Source organism: Aulonocara sp. 'chitande type north' Nkhata Bay, linkage group LG7 (genome assembly GCF_057382095.1).
Source record: "Aulonocara sp. 'chitande type north' Nkhata Bay isolate Kocher_YH1m ecotype deep benthic linkage group LG7, A_spYH_male_GT1.1, whole genome shotgun sequence".
Lineage (NCBI taxonomy): Eukaryota > Metazoa > Chordata > Actinopteri > Cichliformes > Cichlidae > Aulonocara > Aulonocara sp. 'chitande type north' Nkhata Bay.
The window spans coordinates 40717062-40735845 of record NC_141350.1 but is presented as its reverse complement, the minus strand read 5'-3'; the positions used below and the strand labels follow the sequence as shown (position 1 = coordinate 40735845).

Genomic DNA, 18784 nt, shown 5'->3' with positions numbered 1-18784 from the left:
GCGAGATATGTGGTAGCATTAAATTAAAGTCCAGCTTAGACCACTCGCCTCTTTTAAAAAGCTGAGCATTATTCAGTGAAGATCACAAGAACCAAAAACAATGAGGCTTATATACTGAATGGACCTACATCCACGCCATGACTTTCTTTGTATACCTCAAATTATCTGGCCCACTTGATATATTTAGCACTATTTATCCATATACTATGTAATTTCTCCAAGGGAGCCACAATGGATCTGGCACATAGCACCACCTCTGCTAAGAAGAGATGTGACAAAAGCTCTATAGGAAGTAGGCGTCAAAAAGATTACAGTATATATAAGCTCTTAAACCCTTTCGTAAGTGGATGCTAAAGAACAAATATTAAAAACAGATTAGTAAGTACAAATACTTAGGAATAAATTGTCCTTTTTTATTTATTGTAATTCTAGCACTGACCTCTTTTTAACAAGATCCATTTTTGCTACGGAATATCTTTCCTGCAAGGAAAAAAGAGTAAAGAAGAATCCAGAGTCAGAGGGTTACAGCTCTGATCATAGCCTGGACGCTGCTGCCAAATGTCAAACTTGAGCTTGAATGATTTGGACTCTTGACTAAATGGCTAAAGACAAGCCATTCATTTAATTTTATTTTTATTTTTAAAAAGCAAGTTTCCTCTTAGAAACACAAATACCAAGTCCAAAATCAAAATTAACTGGCATATTTCTTGACATTAGCACAAGAAGGCACAAAAAATTTGAAGAATACTGCTCCACTTTGTTTTCAGTTAAAATGGTTTATAATTGAACTGGATTGCAAAAATTGTATGCAGTGAACAGAAAAGACTGAAAATGGAGGCAAGGATGGCATTCAATGTAAGATTCCACAGCTACACACTATTTTGCAAGCAGATGGCACACCCGCTACCCTGCTGAAACACTCAATCACTTCACTTCAGGAAGTATTTTTGCTCTGGTGAATACACAATGTGCATATAATGGGATACAAGTCTGACTAGTTGAAAGAATGTGGTACATTCTGATGGATGAGCTTATTCTGACACCAAGTTTCCATTCAGTTGGAGGTGTGAATGTCATTTTCCCAGACACTTGGGAGGAAAATCTGTCCTAATTTGCATGTTTGTATGTGTGAGAGCATGGCAACAAGGATTAAAATGTGACTGTAAATGAATCATTTAATCCCTGGCTTAAGGACAGCTCACTATACAAAAAGATGAGACTGAACCACTGTCTGTTCCCGGAGGAAGAAACAAGAAGGGTGCAGAGACAAGAGTTGTCTAGAGAAAGAGGTATGGAGACAACAGTGGAGAATACACAAGAGGAAAGACATTAAGAGGCACAGAATGAGTCAACAAAGTCACAGAAAAAGTAATACAGAACATAAAAAAAGCAGACAGTATAGATGAGAAAAGACTTAAACGAAATTGGACCCAAAATGTGATATATTTTCACCCTTCTGAATCTGTATTCATGAAGAAGAAAATACAGGTGATTGGATGGACAAAAGACTAGTGTGATACATTTATATGAACTGCAATATGTTGGGTTAGTTAGACAATAATCAAGCATATGTAAACACAAATCTATGTGTAAATTATAAGCAGAATTAGATAAAAGGCAGCACAGTCTTGCACTGACGTCTGGTTCAAATCCACTGGTGGGCTCGGGTCTCTCTGAGGAGTTTGCATGTTCTCTCTGTGTCTGCGTGGGTTTTTTCCAGCTACTCCAGCTTCCTCCCACGATCCAAAGACGTGTATGTTAAGCTAACCGGTGAGTCTAAATTGAATGCAAGCATGAATGGCTGTTCATCTGTCTATGTTAGCAGTGCAATAGACTGGCAACCTGTCCAGGCTGTAGTCAACCTGTCACACTATGGCAACTGGGATATATACAGCATTCCATTTGAAGATGGAAGTTGGAAATGCCAATGTTTTTCAGGGCCAAAAAAAGAACAACTGCAATGTGATGTATTGTTAATGATTGATGAATGGGTTGACTGAGTGAGCAAAACAAATCCTGTTTTCCTTGCTTTTCTGACTACTAATAATGGAACATGGTCAACCCAGGAGTCATGGAATGGAAAATGCATTAATAGGTTGAGAAAACACAAAATCTGTGTTTACTATACAGAGTTTACTTGAGATGGGTGCTTAGGTACATGTCACGGCGGGGTGCGTCGATGTATTTTTTAAACGGACCCAAGAGTAGACACTGCAGGAGACGGAGCTGGTTTGCAAAACAAAAGCGAATCTTTATTAGGGCTAAATGAAGGCAAACAAGAAGAATGCTAAGGGGAAAAACAGAAAACGACAAAACTACACTGGGAGCAGACTATGAACGTCTATGAAACTGTGAAACCTATGATGCCTATGGTGTGGAATAACAGACAACCTGACAATGAGTGAACGGAAACACAGACTAAATACACACTATCAGGGGGAGTGGAAACACATGAGGAAACAGCTGACACAAATGAACCTAAGGACATTACAGGAGAAGTGAATCTAAACACAATGATAAAGACACAACAGACTATTTTAAAATAAAACAGGAAACACTGAGAACATACAACAATCAAAGAATAAAACGAAGATACACAAAACATTGAGTTACAGACCCAGTACTATAACAGTATATTAACTTGCATGTTTTTTTGACTTATTTTAAGCCCAAAAGATCAAGATCTGTGATTTATTTCCTAGCAAATAACGCCTTTATTTCCCCATATTTCCCATCATGGCATCTTATCTTCTGGCAGGCTTGCTGGCCAGGTTCCTGTGGTTGCAGTCCCTGATATCATTCAGTTCCTTATGCAAAAAGAAACTTGTAAGGCATCAGATGGACTCTAACTTCCACTGCAGCTATTTACAACTGACCATACTTTTGCTCCGGAGATCTACTTTTGCTTGAGTGCCTCTCTAAAAAGAACCTGCAGCACATGGATATTAGTTCACGTGCCAAAATGTCAACCTCACCGAGGCAGCAAAGCAGAACAACGACTACTGTCATCAACTGCAGTCCAAGACTGTGAAGTTTAGTGAGTCTGCAGGGTCAGGGAAACTCTGATTATATTGCTTAATGTTTTATTTGATCGAGTTGGTGTCCATGTACACACTGGAGAGAATGCTAATTATTGCTTTATAATTTACTGACAAAGTCACAATATAAGGTGCTACTTAATTATTTCTATAAGAAGGTATGGGGTCTGCCTCCATACATGTGCTTGCATGAATGCATATCCACCCTCATTACTGCAACAAACAGAAACAAATTCTGTGGGAAATGCTTTAGTTTCATATGATAAATTATAAAAGGGACACCTACACACTGTTTGGAATGATGCCCACAATGGCTTGCAGTTTTTTTGCATTTTGAAGAATGCTTTTTGTCAGAGAGTGTGTGTAAACCTCCTTGCTGAGACAGCCACCGGCTTGTCACAAAATCTTGTTTACTATGAGAAAAATGTGCTTAATTTGTGCAACTTGTACCTCATTTCTGAGAGGCCAGAAAGATGCACCTGTTTAAACACAAGTCTCTGCATTCTTTTTTCCCAAAATGAGCAAATTTCAGTACAAAGGGTATTAATGGCAGGCCTAAAAATTACAGTACAAATTAACCTTCACTTTATGGCAGAAGACAGACGGTATGTACTGAGTGATGCCAAAGTCAATGAAAAATCCAGCAGAGTTAAAGAGGAAAATCTACTCAGTACCCAAAACATTTAGTGTAATATGTGTCTTTCTCCTCACTTCCGAAAACAAATCTATTACAGTTTCACTGTTAGAAGTCCACTTCTCATGTTTTTTTTCCCTAATATGGACATGCATCAGTAACAGAAGGGTAGATAACCTTTGTGACTGAATGGGGTAGTGGGAGATGGTAAAACGGGGATGCCAAGTAGAAAGAGGACTTAAAATGTCAGCAAGAGATTAAAGATAAACAAACTGATGGAGCCAATTAAAACAGCCCCCCTACAACTGGAGCCTAATTTAATAAGCATAAGTTTAAGTGTCTCCATTGAGGGTAAAAAGCCCCCAAACCTTCTTTGAAGTTCTTCTCTCTGTGGGTGCTAATGTGGCATGGCAATGAGAGAAAGCCCAACAGACACATGGACTGAATAAAGCTTAGCCAGTGTCCCTTGATAGTGGGGATAAAAGAAGGTTACACACAAATACATAACAGACCTGACAGAATTAGACTTTGACTTGTTTGTTTCTATGGGTTAACCTATACACCAATTATCCACAACACTAGAAACCCACTGGAAGGTTGAGTGTACAGCACGAATCATATTACAAACAAATGTTCTGCTGGGAAATCTTGGATCCCGGCATTCCTCTTGATTTAACTTTGACATGCAATATCCACCTTAATATTGCTGCAGACTCTACACGAGGAAGCCAACATGGAAGTGCCAAAACTGCAGCCCACTGAGGCTGACTGTAAAAGTAAGCCCCAAATCAACAGTGTTAAAATGCATGTTTACAGCCTGGTACAAGACAAGATTTTGGATAGTTTCCCACTTTTAAAAAACTGTTTGGTCATTGGATTTTTTTTTTTTAAACAACTCACTTGTGTTCATTTTGTTCGAGCTTAAAGATGGAAGGTGCGGCTGCTTTGATTGACGGGACAGCGTCTGTGATGCTGTAGCCTTTTGGAGTATTTCAAATGGAATCTCACTCAATAAACATGTCCTCTCATGGCCTTACTCCAGTTTATGCTCCAGATGCTAGGTGAAATTCGAGTATTTGATCTGTGTCACATGGCACTTTTTAGCAATTATCTGTCTCTATGCATTGCACACATCCAGTTGATGGATGTTTAGAGAAAAACACTTCCTCATCTGTGCAGCCGAGTGATGTAAACATGTTAAGTTAAAAATCTGAAAGCAGCCTTTGTTTTTGTTCCTTTTGCTTGCATCAACTTTGGGAAATCTCAAACTATAACAGAAAGGTCATACGGTGATATGTAATTGCCTGTCATTCAAATAATCAGCCATCAGTGTCACATGTACACCATTGTTAATCTCTGTGACCTTTAATGGTATGGAAAATTGTCAAACAAATCCACTTTACATGAGCTAGGAACTGTATAATAGAGTGGCATTGCATCAATATGTTTGCTCTATGAGCAGGTAGTATGGAAATTCATCTATGTAATTCCATTTTAAAGTTCAATTCAATTCAGTTTTATTTAAATAACACTAATTCAGAACAACAGTTGCTTCAAGGCAGTGTGTACAGTAAAGACTCTACAGTATTAGAAAGACACCCCAACAGTTACCAAACTGTTAGTATGTATATAAGTTTCACAACAATTTTGTGTCTGAAAAATTCCGAGTTTCATGTCACTTTTCTGCAACTTGCTTGGTGTGTAATGGCCTTATGCCTATTGTAGCAGTTAAAAGGGATGGTTCATAGTCACCTGACTCAGTCCTACATTTAAGCTTTATCAAAAAGGAACATTTTTAAGCCTAAGCTTGAAAGTAGAGAGGGTGTCTGTCTCCTGAATCCAAACTGGTAGCTGGTTTCACAGGAGAGGAGCCTGATAGCTGATGGCTCTGCCTCCCATTCGCCTTTTACAAACTCTAGGAACCACAAGTAAGTGCAGTCTGAGAGTGAAGTGCTCTATTAGGACAATAAGGTACTATGGCGTCTTTAAGATAGGAGGGGGCCTTAATAAGTTCAGAGATAAAGGAGTGACTATGTATGTAAGGATGTATATATGGACTGCCCTGGTACACAATTCATAAAGCCATGAAAGAGCTGCCGCATGTTTCTATAGTGATCCTTGCAGTGATGTCTGTTTAGCTTTAGCTGAGGAATGTTGGCAACTGGCATGTCTACATTAAGCATGCTCATTCAAAAATACACACAGAGCATGCACACACGTGCAAGTGTGTCCATATCGCTGTGTTTGACTCTATTTTTAAACTTGAGTCCGAAACAGCAAAGCTCTGTTCTTACCATAAACCCAAATGCAAAATTAAGCCCACTTCAGAATGCGATTCAAACAGTCAAATAAACTGCAATTTACAGGATCACGAGTGCCTCTTAAAATTCTGCAGATTGTTACTGGCTCATTATATTCACTTGATAGGAGTTTGAGTATCAACAGTGGACTAGAGAAAGTAGGTCTAATTGCCAGTGATATTTGGATGGAGACGCAGCTTATCTCTGCCACCCACTCAATCTCTCTTGGTCTTCTTCCTGCTCCTGTAATTCTCCTCATTTTATTTGGACATTCAGACGAATAGGATCATGAACCCATAGCGGTCTTGAAGTTGACTGCAAAGATGACAAACATTTGTCCTCATCCAGTCCCTCACCTTTTCTTTATTTCAACCATCTATTTCACTTGTTCAGAAATGACAACTGCTTTGTAACGACAAATAATGAGATCACTAGTGTGGCACTGACCAACACATACACACACACACACTGATCTATACACATTTTATAAAACAGAAACACACAAACAAGAAGAAAGTGGCATTCACATACAGACATAACCACATTTATTATAATTCTGCCAATTTCTGCAAGCAATTTCAGAGAAGCTTTGTTGTTCCTTTTGGGTTTTCTTGATCGTGCTAGTAAAGCCGTCTATTGGCAGTTCAGTTGGCATGGCTATGGATTATTTTAGGTTTTAGCATGTGAGCCAGCATAACACCAGAAACCACTGTAATTACAAGATGTAGTCGGCCCTTTGAATAGCAACAGCAACCAAAACCTTGATCCGGTCAAAGACAAGAGGGAAGGCGAGGCCCCCGAAGTTAAAATAGAACTGTCCACATGGAGTTGATTTGAGGTTTTCTATATGGGGAGCCCTGGAGAGTGCCTGCACAAGTAATGAAGTCAGTTCAAACCAATCGCGTGCAGCTCTGTTGTGGAAAACATCACTCACTTGCCCACAATATTAAATCCATCACTACTGTAAAACTAAACAAAAATAGATGGGAGAGAACTACTGTGTTGAGACTAAGATATCCACCCTTTTCTGCTGAAATAAAAAGCAGATAAACTGATAAGATCCAGCCTGGAGTGCTTGTGCCACCAACCAGTTCAATCATTTTACTGTTACATAAAGTCAGACGGCAGAAAAAGAGTGAATTTGTTTTGGTGCATATAAATCTGAAATGCACATGCAACCCACAAAAACACATCCCAGAGCACTAGAGGCTTGTTTTACTAGGATATTTTAGACTCGCCAGTATAGTTAGGTAGTCATAATTTAACTCAGAGAGTTACACAGAAATGAGCACTGGTTTTATGGACTCGCTTCCATTTTCTGCTGGAGTAAATAAAGATAAGTGTTTTGATGTGGTTGCATGACCAGCTGTGTCTTAATTTTCCCAAAATGTGTTGCAAATTATTCCACTGATATCTGATTACTTACATTTGAGCCATTGTCAGAGTCACTCTTTGTGAAACCAGCCAAAGATCAGGAAAATTCAGAACTTCATTATTAGAAAGGGATTTAGCAGTTTGAACAAACAAGGCAAGACCAACTATCACATTCATGGCTTAAATAATACAGACAAATTCATTTGCTGGCTGAAAACATTATGCAGAAGTGCTGCAGCTGCCACACTTAACTCCCACACCAGCATGCTACAGCGCAGCCAACAGAGCACCAGGGCCCTTAAGATCCTTGCTGAATTGGGCTCTAAGGATATTATAAACTCTGACAGTTTCCTCAGAAACTTGCAAGTCCCAAGAGAACTTTTACACTTAGCAAAGCTGCAATGACAGATTGGAAAGGAGCAGATTGAAGGACTGGTTCATTTCCACAGTATCTCCCTCTTCCCGAGAAGCCAGGAATGTGTTATATATTACATGATGAACGCTCTCTCTCTCGCTCTCTGTTAATCATGACACAATGCTGCACAGAAATCTACCCCTTGACATCAGAGAAAAAAAATGCCCTTGTCCTGGATATAATCCCCATGGCGCAGTAGTACAGACATAAGGGTCACACGTCAAGATAGAAGTGGAACGGTAGTGCTAAAAGTATCCAAAAGTCGGGCATGATAGAAATGAAGTAGCATTTTACTTTTTCCTGCTTTTCATTCGATATCTGCTGTCTTTTCTTTTCCTTCTTTGTTAGTTTTTTTTTGATAATATATAGCTGATTAGTCATTTCGGTGCACAATGCTTCCATCACTCCTTCCCTTGACTGTTTCTGCATCCAGCTTTCTCTTTGAGCTGCCTCTCTCCCTGGGCCTCTACGTGTAATCAGAAGAACCATGATGTGCTGGTAGAAAGAAAGCATCCTATATCTGGGTTGGAAGAAGAAAATTGAAGGAAGGAGACTGAATGACTGAGGGGACAGAATATAATACTGGTGAACTGCGCACTCATGAGAGGCAAAGAAAGAGCTAATGAGGAGTGTTGGGGCTGGGCACGCCGGTTGCATGAGAATTCAGTATTATGAGGTCTAGCAGTGAAGAGGAAAAAAGGGAGCAGTGGTAAAGAGGGTGGCGTCAACCAGGGTTTCCTTTTTTTCCCTTCTTTACTCAGTGGACAGAAGACCAGATGGTGCTCTCATTAAAGGAATTATGAAGCAAAATGAGAGTTAGAGGCAGTCTGGTAAGGAATGGTTATCCCATCAGGCATATACCACACACTTATTTGGTTTTATTGCTTAAAGACATGAAAAAATAAATAAGTTAACATTTTCAGCATTAAAAGATTAAATGCAGGAAAGTCACTTTTTCCACACTTTTACAGCATTAAAGTGTACTTAAGGTGCTTTTATCAACAACTTTTACGCTCACCACACCTAGCTTAAGACAGCTGCAATAGCAAGTACAATATTAGAGATGAACAGTTCCCAGAGGAAGTCAGACATTCAGTACTGGAGTAGAAAGCAGCCATCAGGATTAAAATGACATTATGAGTGGAAAACATAGTGCAGGGACCATTATAGCTGTTGTGTAGTAGTTCCCTCATATGCTGAAATTGCAAATTGGTGCTCTGCAGTGATGTACTGGACTAGATAACAGCAAAGCTGAAAACTGCATGCCTCAGAGCTGTGCTTAAGTTTGTGGTGCAGTTAATTATGGTCACTGTGTACAGTGGTTACAAAGAGAGATGGATACATTCAGCGCTACATTCAGCACGACTAAAAGCCAAGAAATAGCTCTGAAGTGTAATGGGACTGTGGAGCAGTAGAGCTGGGGATCAGGACACGCTTCTGTGGGTAGATGGTTGTTTTTGTGGACCGAGTCCCAAATGTATAGCACTTATGAAAACCACTGGGCTGAGCCGGGGAGAAGCTATACTCAGACCCTCAACAACTAATTATCCACCTGTTTTTCAGCAGCTCAGGGTGATTTCATTCAATTCAATTCAATTCAATTTTATTTATATAGCGCCAAATCACAACATAAGTCGCCTCAAGGCGCTTCATGTTGTGATTTCATCAATGCAGGAGAAGTCTTATTTAAAAGTTAATCAACCAATCACAGGGGAGAACGGTGCTCATCTGTCCATCTGCCTACCCATGACCATCCTGAAGCTGCTTTCACATACTGAGAAAAAAATCCTGGTATTGCACACATGCTATATGCTGAAACTGTTGAGTCTATGGCGCTAACGTTACGATAGGGAATGACATGGTGTCAGAGCGTCGATAAAGGCCCAGCTTTCAAGCAAAACTTCTCCAGTGTGTTAATTTGTGTATTTATTCTGCTTCATCAAATTACAAATTGGAGACTTTGAGGTTCTGGAATGTTGATTAGAAAAATCAAGAAATGTGTGGATGTCACCTTGGGTTCTGAGACACTGTGACAAGTATTTCTTCATTATTTTCTCTAGACTTTTAGACATAACTAACTGTTTCGTTGCAGAAATTACTCCATTAATCAGCAATGAAAACAATGTGTCTAACCACTCCTGTCAGTGATGCTTAGACATTACCCCCACTACTATTTATAGGCTAAAAATTACGTAAACATTATAGTCAAACCCATCTAAAGCCACTCGTAGTGAAGCAGCTAACACAAACCTGAGGAGAGCCAATGTAAACACATGACTGATGAGGATAGTGCTTTAAGTAGCAAATATTAAACCCAACCAGTCATCCCCAACTCAAACCAGGATGGTTTAGTGGTAAGAAAAACTACTTAAGTCAAGGACACATTGTTCTGTTTCTCCTGGCTACATAAGAGACCAAGTATTTGTTGAGTATCAAGATGGCTTTAAGGTATGGCGACCAAACATTTGCAATTAACCCACTGTATTCTTCAAACCTGAGAAACTGAAGGTCAAAACAAGTCTGTAGGTCTGAGTATTGAAGACCAAGGAAACAAAATGTTGTCTCCAAAACATCCACCAGGTAATATGTGGAACTGGTCGAGCTTGAAAACCAACCCTGAAAGTTCTTTGATAACAGACTTAATGTGCAATCTTCTCCATCACAACCACCAACAGCGACAAAAAAAGACAAACAAGCAGCTGGCAGAGACGAATGCAGGGAGACACAAGCTGAATGAACAGCAATACAATATGAATCCATCAAAGCTCGGAGGGATGAATCTCTATGGGGGGACTGATTATGATTTTATATTAGGCAAAACAATGTGGAGATAACAAGAAATAGTAAAACCTAATGAGACAGTTAAGTTGATCTGTAATATAGCCATTAATGTATACACTTAATTAGTGTCTCAAGAGTTCCTAATTAACAGATACTTGTTTAATTTGCAAGTCCGCAGCTCATTAAACTCCAAATATAAAGTGGAAGTATTGTGAGCCCAAGCTGCTGATGAAAATATTATACAATAGCTTTAATTTGCTGAATACAGTTCACTGAGAAGAATGGAGTGATTTTTTTTTTGACTGTACCATGGCTTATTCATAAAACAGAGTGTAAATAGTAAAATTCACATTACAATTATGGACTTGTTCCACACTTTAATTCCATTTATCGCCACAGTAAACTAATGAAAACTATTAAACTAGCAGCTCACGCCAGTAATAGGTTTGCACTTTATCTTTTTTTCCCTCATGCTGATCAAACTCAGCATGAGGAAAATATACTGAAGTAGTCTTTTAGAGGCATTACTGAGGAAAGGAAATAATGTCCTATGGCTGAGGTTGTCGTCGCGCTGGAAGGGAGCCCCGCTTGCCATTCATCAGTGGAGGATATACTTTGTCAGCATGCTGTGGAGGAGGTCGATATGCCGCCAAGGCAAATACATTTACATTTATTTATTGAATACCATTACAGGGACTCTGATTCCTGCTTTGGCAACAGTCTCCTATTTTTCTCCATTACACCCAGTCTGCAACGCCAGGCTACCCTAGGGACACTGGACCGCTTCGAGGTGTTACAGTTTCGATCAAATGGAAAGGACGGCATTCCTACATGCAAAAGTAGGGTAAACTGCTCATTTCCGAGAGTTGGTATGCCCACGGGAGGTCTGAAAACTTTCCACTCCCCATGCATGTCTAAAAACGTTAATGTAGCAAACTTCCTATCCCCGTGTAAAAAGATGGAAAACTTACCACCCCCATGTCCAGCTGCTCGGTACTCAGAGAAGGAGCCGCTCCAGCCAGAGGTAAAAACCACAATACCGGCATCACCACCACCAACAGCAGCATCTTAGGAGAGATATTCCTCATCCACTTGTGAAGAACCAAAGAAATCATGATGCCCTATGACAGGCTGATCCTGCAGGGCTCAGACATCGACCCCGGCAGCCGCATCCATTGGATAAATCGTACGCCGACACTCTGTGAAATGTGCCCGAGTCAGTCTACCTCACTGTTGACCGTAAGCACATAAAACACATTAAACCCGTTTTTTTCTCTCTCTCTTCGGTAGGGACGTTAAGGAATTTCAAGTTTTTGTTTTCTACGAAATAACACTTGTGATCACCGCCTAAGTGGTCACAACAAGAAGTAACAAACTGAATATTCTCAGTCTGTATAAGAAGTCCTTCACAGGTTATTTATTCCAGCAGCAAGACACCCGAGGTCCGCTCCGGATCGTGCACCCTCGAACACTGTGGAAAGAAAGCAGCTGTGTGCGGCTTTGTCCCGGGCAGGAGAGGAGATCGCACGTTGACAGGCACGCTGAGAGAGTGGATGAGTATTTGGCTCAAAGGATTCTGGGGAAGGAGGGAGAAGGGGGGAGAAGGGGAGTTCAGCGCCTTTCTCAGCCCACTTGGACTCTACTTAATGTATGACACGCGTCGTGCGTAACGTGAAGGTCTCAGGGGTGGTTTGGGTTAAGACATAAAGCACAGTTTATCGATTTTGCTCTTTTATCCTTACACGAGAAATGTGTCAGTGTTAAGTGTGTATATTTCTTGGGCTAAATCCTGTTATGAAGCAGTAGCGTGAATTTGAGTTTGTCTGTGTGTTACACAAACAGGAGATCGAAGAAAGATGCAAAAGAGCGTCTTTTAACCATGCATCGTGGTAATAACATTGCAATACCAGTATGCTTGTTGTTCCCTGAAACGGAAATACAGCGATATATACTGGAAGGGTCAGACAGAATCTTTGAGATATTCGTATTTCGCAGTTGGTAAATCCTCTTAACTTCATGATTGCTCGAATTTCCTTTGGTGCCAGTGGATTAAAAAAAAAAGTGAATAATTTATTATGGATTAACTGCAAGTGGATGCATCGATACACCCGCCAGGATCATTTGCCTTTATTGTCATTGTCACAAGAACAAGACAGTACAGGCTCTCCAACAACAATTAATAATAACTAATAAATGATAAATAAATAGTAAAATTAAAATAGTAAATACAAATAAATTTTATGTAATTTAAAGCCAGGAAGAGTTGTGTATGCGAGCCATTAAGAAGTCTGATTGCTTGTGGATGGAAACTGTTTGTCATTCCACAAGTCGTTGCTTTAATGGACCTGAACCTGTTGCCTGATGGGAGCAGCTGGAACAGGTGATGGGCAGAGTGAGAAGAGTCAGCGAGGATAGGTAGCTGCAAACAGCGGGAGGAGATGGTTGTAATATATGGAAGCTCTGCCCCAATGATCTTTCCAGCAGTTTTAATGATCCTCTGGATGGCTTCCTGTTCTTCCTTTTGTGCAGCTAAAGAGCCAGGCAGCAACACTCGCAGCACACAGGCAGAAACTGACCAACAGTCTCTGTGGTAGCTTTGCTTTCCTCTGTTTCCTGAAAGAAAAGAGGCATTGTTGGGCTTTACTGATGGCCAAAGCTGTGTTGGAGTCCCAGGATAGTTTCCTGTGAACATTATCCCCAAGAACTACAAGCTGGTGACACACACCATCTCCTTACTCTTAATGTAAAGTGCGGGATGGTTACGCAGACCTGACCTCAGGAGATCCACAATCATCTCTTTTGTTTTGCTGATATTCAGGCAGAGTGTGATCAGAGCACCAGACTGTCAATTTATCTTTCTTCCTGTAAGGCCAAACACTGTGGTCTCATTCCCACTTTGGGGACTCTATGAATTTGCGGTAAGAAATACGACTTTTAATTTTAAATTTCAATTTGTCTGTTTAGTCTTAATCTTAGTCCTGAATTTGTCTTAATTGACAAAGAGTACATTTACAACACAAGACTTAGAGATAAAGTAATAATTAAGACACAAAGTGGGTTGGGGTTCACCATGACACATTTTGAATTATCTTGCTACAGGCCATTAAGATAGTAAACTTGGAACTCTTCCAGATCTCCTCATTGTGCAGTTTTAATCACTGCTAATTAAGGCTAGGTGATCCAATTTTTAGTCCTTATTATTCCCTAAGTGTGACTTTATTCAACTAATATTTTAATACATGGCAGCACAGCAGTGTGGTGGTTAGCACTGTCGCTGTACAGCAGGAAAGTCCTTGGTTCAAATCATATCATAGTGCTTCTATGTGAAGTTTGCATGTGCTTTTTTCTGTGTCTGTTTGGGTTTTGTCCTGGTACTCTGGCTTTCTCCCCCAGTAACAAAGACATGCATGTATTAGGTTAATTGGCACATATAAATGATTGACTTATCTCCCTGTGTCAGTCCTGTAACAGATTGGTGACCTGTCCAGGATGTAGTCCACCTCTCATTCTGCGACAGTGGGTATAAGGTCCTATGACCCTGGATAAGTGAAAGTGAATGAATGGACAGATTGAAAATGCAATGGCAAGGAATGAAGGAACTTTGAGTTAATTGGCACATAAAGAGTTTAAAAGGGTTATTTGATTGGTGTTGGACAGGCAGACGTCATGGTTGCTTCTTCACTGCATCATCCATGGGAACATTTCAAAGTAGATCACAGCCAAGGTTATTCAGTCAGCTCTTTGACGCCACTGTGCCCTTTCAGGACGCCACAGTGGCAGCAGTCGTAGTCGAAGCAATCATCTAAGTAGTAATATTATTGATGCAGATTTTCAATTAAACCATGAGCAGTGAGTGTTCAAAGAGTTAAAGAACATGGGACTCAATAAACATATCAGCAGAAGTTAGGTCAGTGAAGTAGAGAATCTGCATATGTCTCTGAAATGCAAAGATGTTTTATTTTGTACCCCTCATTACACTTCTATTTTCACCATTTTTGAGAAAACATCAGAGAAAACACAAAACAATTTGCTGCGCTACAGAGATAATTATTATATGAAACAGAGGTATGAGGCAGTTCCTTTCTTCTAAAAAAAAGGCTAATGCACTAATTTATTTCCTTTGTGTTGCATAATATTTAAATCCACCAGGTATTGTAGGTGCATTATTGTAATGACCAGCATACTGAGAGCACATTTAACTAGTTCATATGCAGCCTGGTCACTCGATGTAAACAGAATAAAGTATTTGAACGCATTTAAATGACTGATGCTTGTTTTTATTTTGTCGTGCTCTTGTTCTTGGTAGGAACGAACACACTTGCACATATACACACATTTATTCTCATCCATTACAGCAGTTATTCGTCACTGGTCCAGAGGGGGAAAGACATGAAAAATATATTTTTGCTCAGCTGCATTAAGTTCTGCTGTGTTAGAGCTGCTTCCAGTCCCAGTCAGACTAGTCATATTGCCACAACATTATAATAATTGTAGCATCCGAATATTGTGTCTCACAGCATGCCTGCTGGCAAAAAAGAAGCTTCAATCATCTGGTTTTATATTAACAGAAGGTTAAAACATCCATTTACTCATCTCAGTCTGCTGTGCACATTTTACCTGAAGTGTTTCGCCATCCTCAGACTCCTTCCCAGAGAAATTTAGCTCATTTCCTTGGTCAGATCGCATAATGATAGGAAGAGCCATTGCCCACTGCAGACGTGGACTGAATTGAGTTTTTTGGCCGCTGCTACTGTAGCGTGTGCATTGTAATATTTATTGTAGAACATTGTGCCAAATGGCCGCAGACCTTTTGAATTCCTCAGGATAAAACTCAACAGACAAGTGCATTGTTTGATGGCATTGAGCAGCGAGGCGATTGTTGTTGCGTGCCTTACTGCGTTGTTGTGTGATCAGAGAGACGACATTTGATCATTCTTATTAAGTCATGTAAATGATTTATCTTTGTCTATTGCGTGTGTGTCAGACCCTCTGTGGTCTGTTTCATAACCTGTTGCAGAGATATTTAGGCAAGAGTAAACTACATTACAAAAAAAGCAACATTTTCAACATTACCATAATCCAAATAATTAAACAAATTATGCTTGATTTGTTTCAGACTTATAAAAAAATACATCTTTTGATCTGCTGTCTTTCTAAATGTTTGCCATTTTGTTGAAAATGGTTAAAAATCCACAGTAATACTTTTTCCCATCTCCACTGACCCGCCTGATCTATTTAAAGTTCCAGAGCCAAGACTGGAGTTATACTCGGAAATCTCAATTTCATCTAAACAGCATCCATTTGTCACATTTTTGTTCTCATTCTGAGCAGGTTCTGCTGCCTTGCTCACAGTAATCCGGAGTAGCAGTGACGAGTACAAGACTGTGGCCCTTTTTGAGTCTTAAAAATTATTTTATGTGGCATTTAACACATAGCTTTTGATGCACCACAGGAACACTGCATAAATAATATACACACGTAATGTGGTTAAATGTTGATATTCACCCCTGGGAAGGTTGAATGTAGTAAACTCCATTTAGCCTGCCAGAGTGCATGAGCTTTACTGTAAATAATGCTTCTGATTACATTTATTTAGTTAACAATATCTCCCTGGACAGTAAAATCAATCAAGGATATGTTATAATTAATCAATCATTGTGTGTTTGTGTGTGCATGTGTCGTTGATTCAAATGCGTCTCTCTCTATTTCCACATCTCTCTTTTTCCTCCTCCCCTTCAAAGTCTGCCTTACCCAATCTTTCTGTCACACTCTCGCAGACTTTGATGTATAGTTCTTGTAAGTCCACAAACGCTGGGGGCAGCCCACCATAAAATCTACAGTGAGAAGACATGAGGGATCTCCCGCAGACTTTCTCAGCCCTTCATGCACGCTTTCTGTAAGATGCTTGAGGACATGCTCCATAATTCATATGATTGTGTCTTTTAAAGTACGACTAGTAGGAGAAGCCCAGAAGTGTCCAAAAACAAATAAGCATAAAGGAAACAGAGTTCAGGTCTGCATGTAGATATATACAGCAGACACAGGTCATTTATCAGCTTTCAGCTGCTTGGCCTGTGTGAAAATATTTTCACCATATTGTGAGCTGGCTGGTCTGCACACATGCTCATTGACGTTTGCCGATGGATGATTACTGACTCTCTTTGCTAATCTTCTCTGTAAATTCTTCTTCTGAGTTCTTCTGTAGTCCTATTGAGATGGGTTTTCTGAGCTAGGATAAAAAAACCCAAAACAAAACCAAAAATAATAGTTCAAAGATACTTTTTAAATTATTTTAAAATTACAGTCAGAATGCTGGCTATATAGTACCAGGAAAACGTTGTGAGGCTACTGCGTATTTTTAAATATTTTGCTAGGAAAATGGAAAGGTTCTCCATACTTCTCAAGGCTTCTTGAAGGACATTCAAAGTAATATTGAGGTCCTGGCTCTGGGGAGGCCAGTTTGTGGCTGATAGTATTCACTTGTGTGCTTTTCTATCCAGTTATGCCTTTATTGTCATACAGAAAAATGAAGCTGGTGCCAATTGGATGCTTTCTAGGTGTTATTTTTAACAGCACTTTTCTGCATTTATAATTCCATCAATTTTCCCACACCAAACCATGAAAACACCTCCACCATGTGTTACATGTGGCTACAGATGACCTTATCTCTCTCATGACCTTGTCTGTATATACTGACAATGGTCAGTAAAACTACTGTTTTCAAATTTGGATTCATCACTCCATCAGATCTGTTACCAATGATTTTCAGTCCAGTTCTTGTGTAATTTGGTAACCTCAGCCTTTTCTCCCTATTTCCCTTCCAAAGAAGAGTGACAGCCACCCTTCCACTGAGGCCATCTCTTCAGATGAGCCTTCAGCAAGCAGTAGATGAATCAACTAAAGGGCCAAATGCATCTCTCAGGTTCTGTGTCAGGTTCTGTGTCAGGTCTTTGTCGGGTTTTTCCCCCATACAAGTACAACGACTGAACTGAAAATAAGTGAAAAAGCAGCCAATGTCCGAAGAAGAACCTGAAAGATCTTCCAAAATCTGAAGAAACATTGATCTAGACCACTTAAAAAAAACCCAAAACAAAAAACAGCAAGAAACTCTGGCCTTTTGGAAGCAGAATATAAACAACATGGGGTGCCACTCTCCTGGAAAGAGCTGAGGAGAGCCCCAGATGAGGGGTCACTCAGCAGCCGCATTGACATGCCTGTGAGCCAGCTGTGCCAGAGTGACTGAGCCCCAGGCCGAGAGGCCAAGGGCACCCCACCCCCGAAGGGGCCAGAGCAACCCCCAAATGTATTAACTGACTAAATAAATTGAAGTAATTGTATCAGAGAGTCAAGTTTAAGCTCAACATTACCTTCTCTGTGTTTAAAAGTTTGAACTCCAATATGACCTTGAATTGGGATGCTACCAGAGAGAATGTGTCAGTGATGCTGGAGTCAATCTGTATTTACTAACACATGTTGAATCTATATTTTTAAACATTTCAGAAGGTTTAAAAAAATGCAAAATTTGTGTTTTTTGGGGGTTTTTTTGTTAGCACGAATTTAGGCATTATATATCCCTTCCAGTGCTTCGTTCCCCTGCTAAATCTCCCTGCTATGCATATTTTAGGGACTCTATTGATAGATTTTGAAGATTGAGTAAGCAGTTATAGATAAAGGAGATTACACTCCTTCTCAAAGGCTCAGCAGGAATCACACACACAGTTTCCCTACGAGATTCTGCAGGTGTCACAAAAAACAAACAAACGTAAAAAAAAAAACGTGATTATACCAAATTATTATTTCAATTTGTGAAAGTGCCTAAATGTTTCTTATGCCATTCTGTTTCCAAGTAACAAAAGAGTCATTCAAAATTGACTGGTAGTTGGAAGAAACTGGATAAGTAGAGAGTTCTTGGCCAGTCTTACCATTCAGATTTTTCCCAATAGTAGCCCATAATTTTAGACTGTGTTACAATGAGATTTTGCTTATCATAATGTGATAGTTAAGGCACTGAAGAAAACAAAATAGCAGCAAGAGAAGCTGGACAGTTATTTTCCATTTGTACCTGGATTGGATGTGTAGTTTGCTCATCGCTCTGGGTGCAAAAGGCATAAATAAGTGTGATTGTACCATTCCTTCAACAGACCTTGGGTTTTGCAAATACAGTATACCTTCTTAACATGTGTTTTTTCTTATTCCAGATAAAACAATAAATGTCATCGGATGTTAAAAAAACAACAACAAA

General features: G+C 39.8%; 1 protein-coding gene across 1 annotated transcript in view; it reads right to left on the bottom strand.

The window, feature by feature from the left end:
* LOC147325737 (matrix metalloproteinase-17-like) overlaps window positions 1-12099 on the bottom strand; it is a 97298-nt gene extending 85199 nt beyond the window's left edge. Inside the window, exon 1 of the mRNA XM_086300396.1 lies at window positions 11514-12099. Within this exon, the coding sequence (XP_086156522.1) occupies window positions 11514-11657 (144 nt within the window). The 5' untranslated portion in view covers window positions 11658-12099. The remainder of the gene's footprint in view (window positions 1-11513) is intronic.
* Between the last annotated feature and the right edge of the window lie 6685 nt (window positions 12100-18784).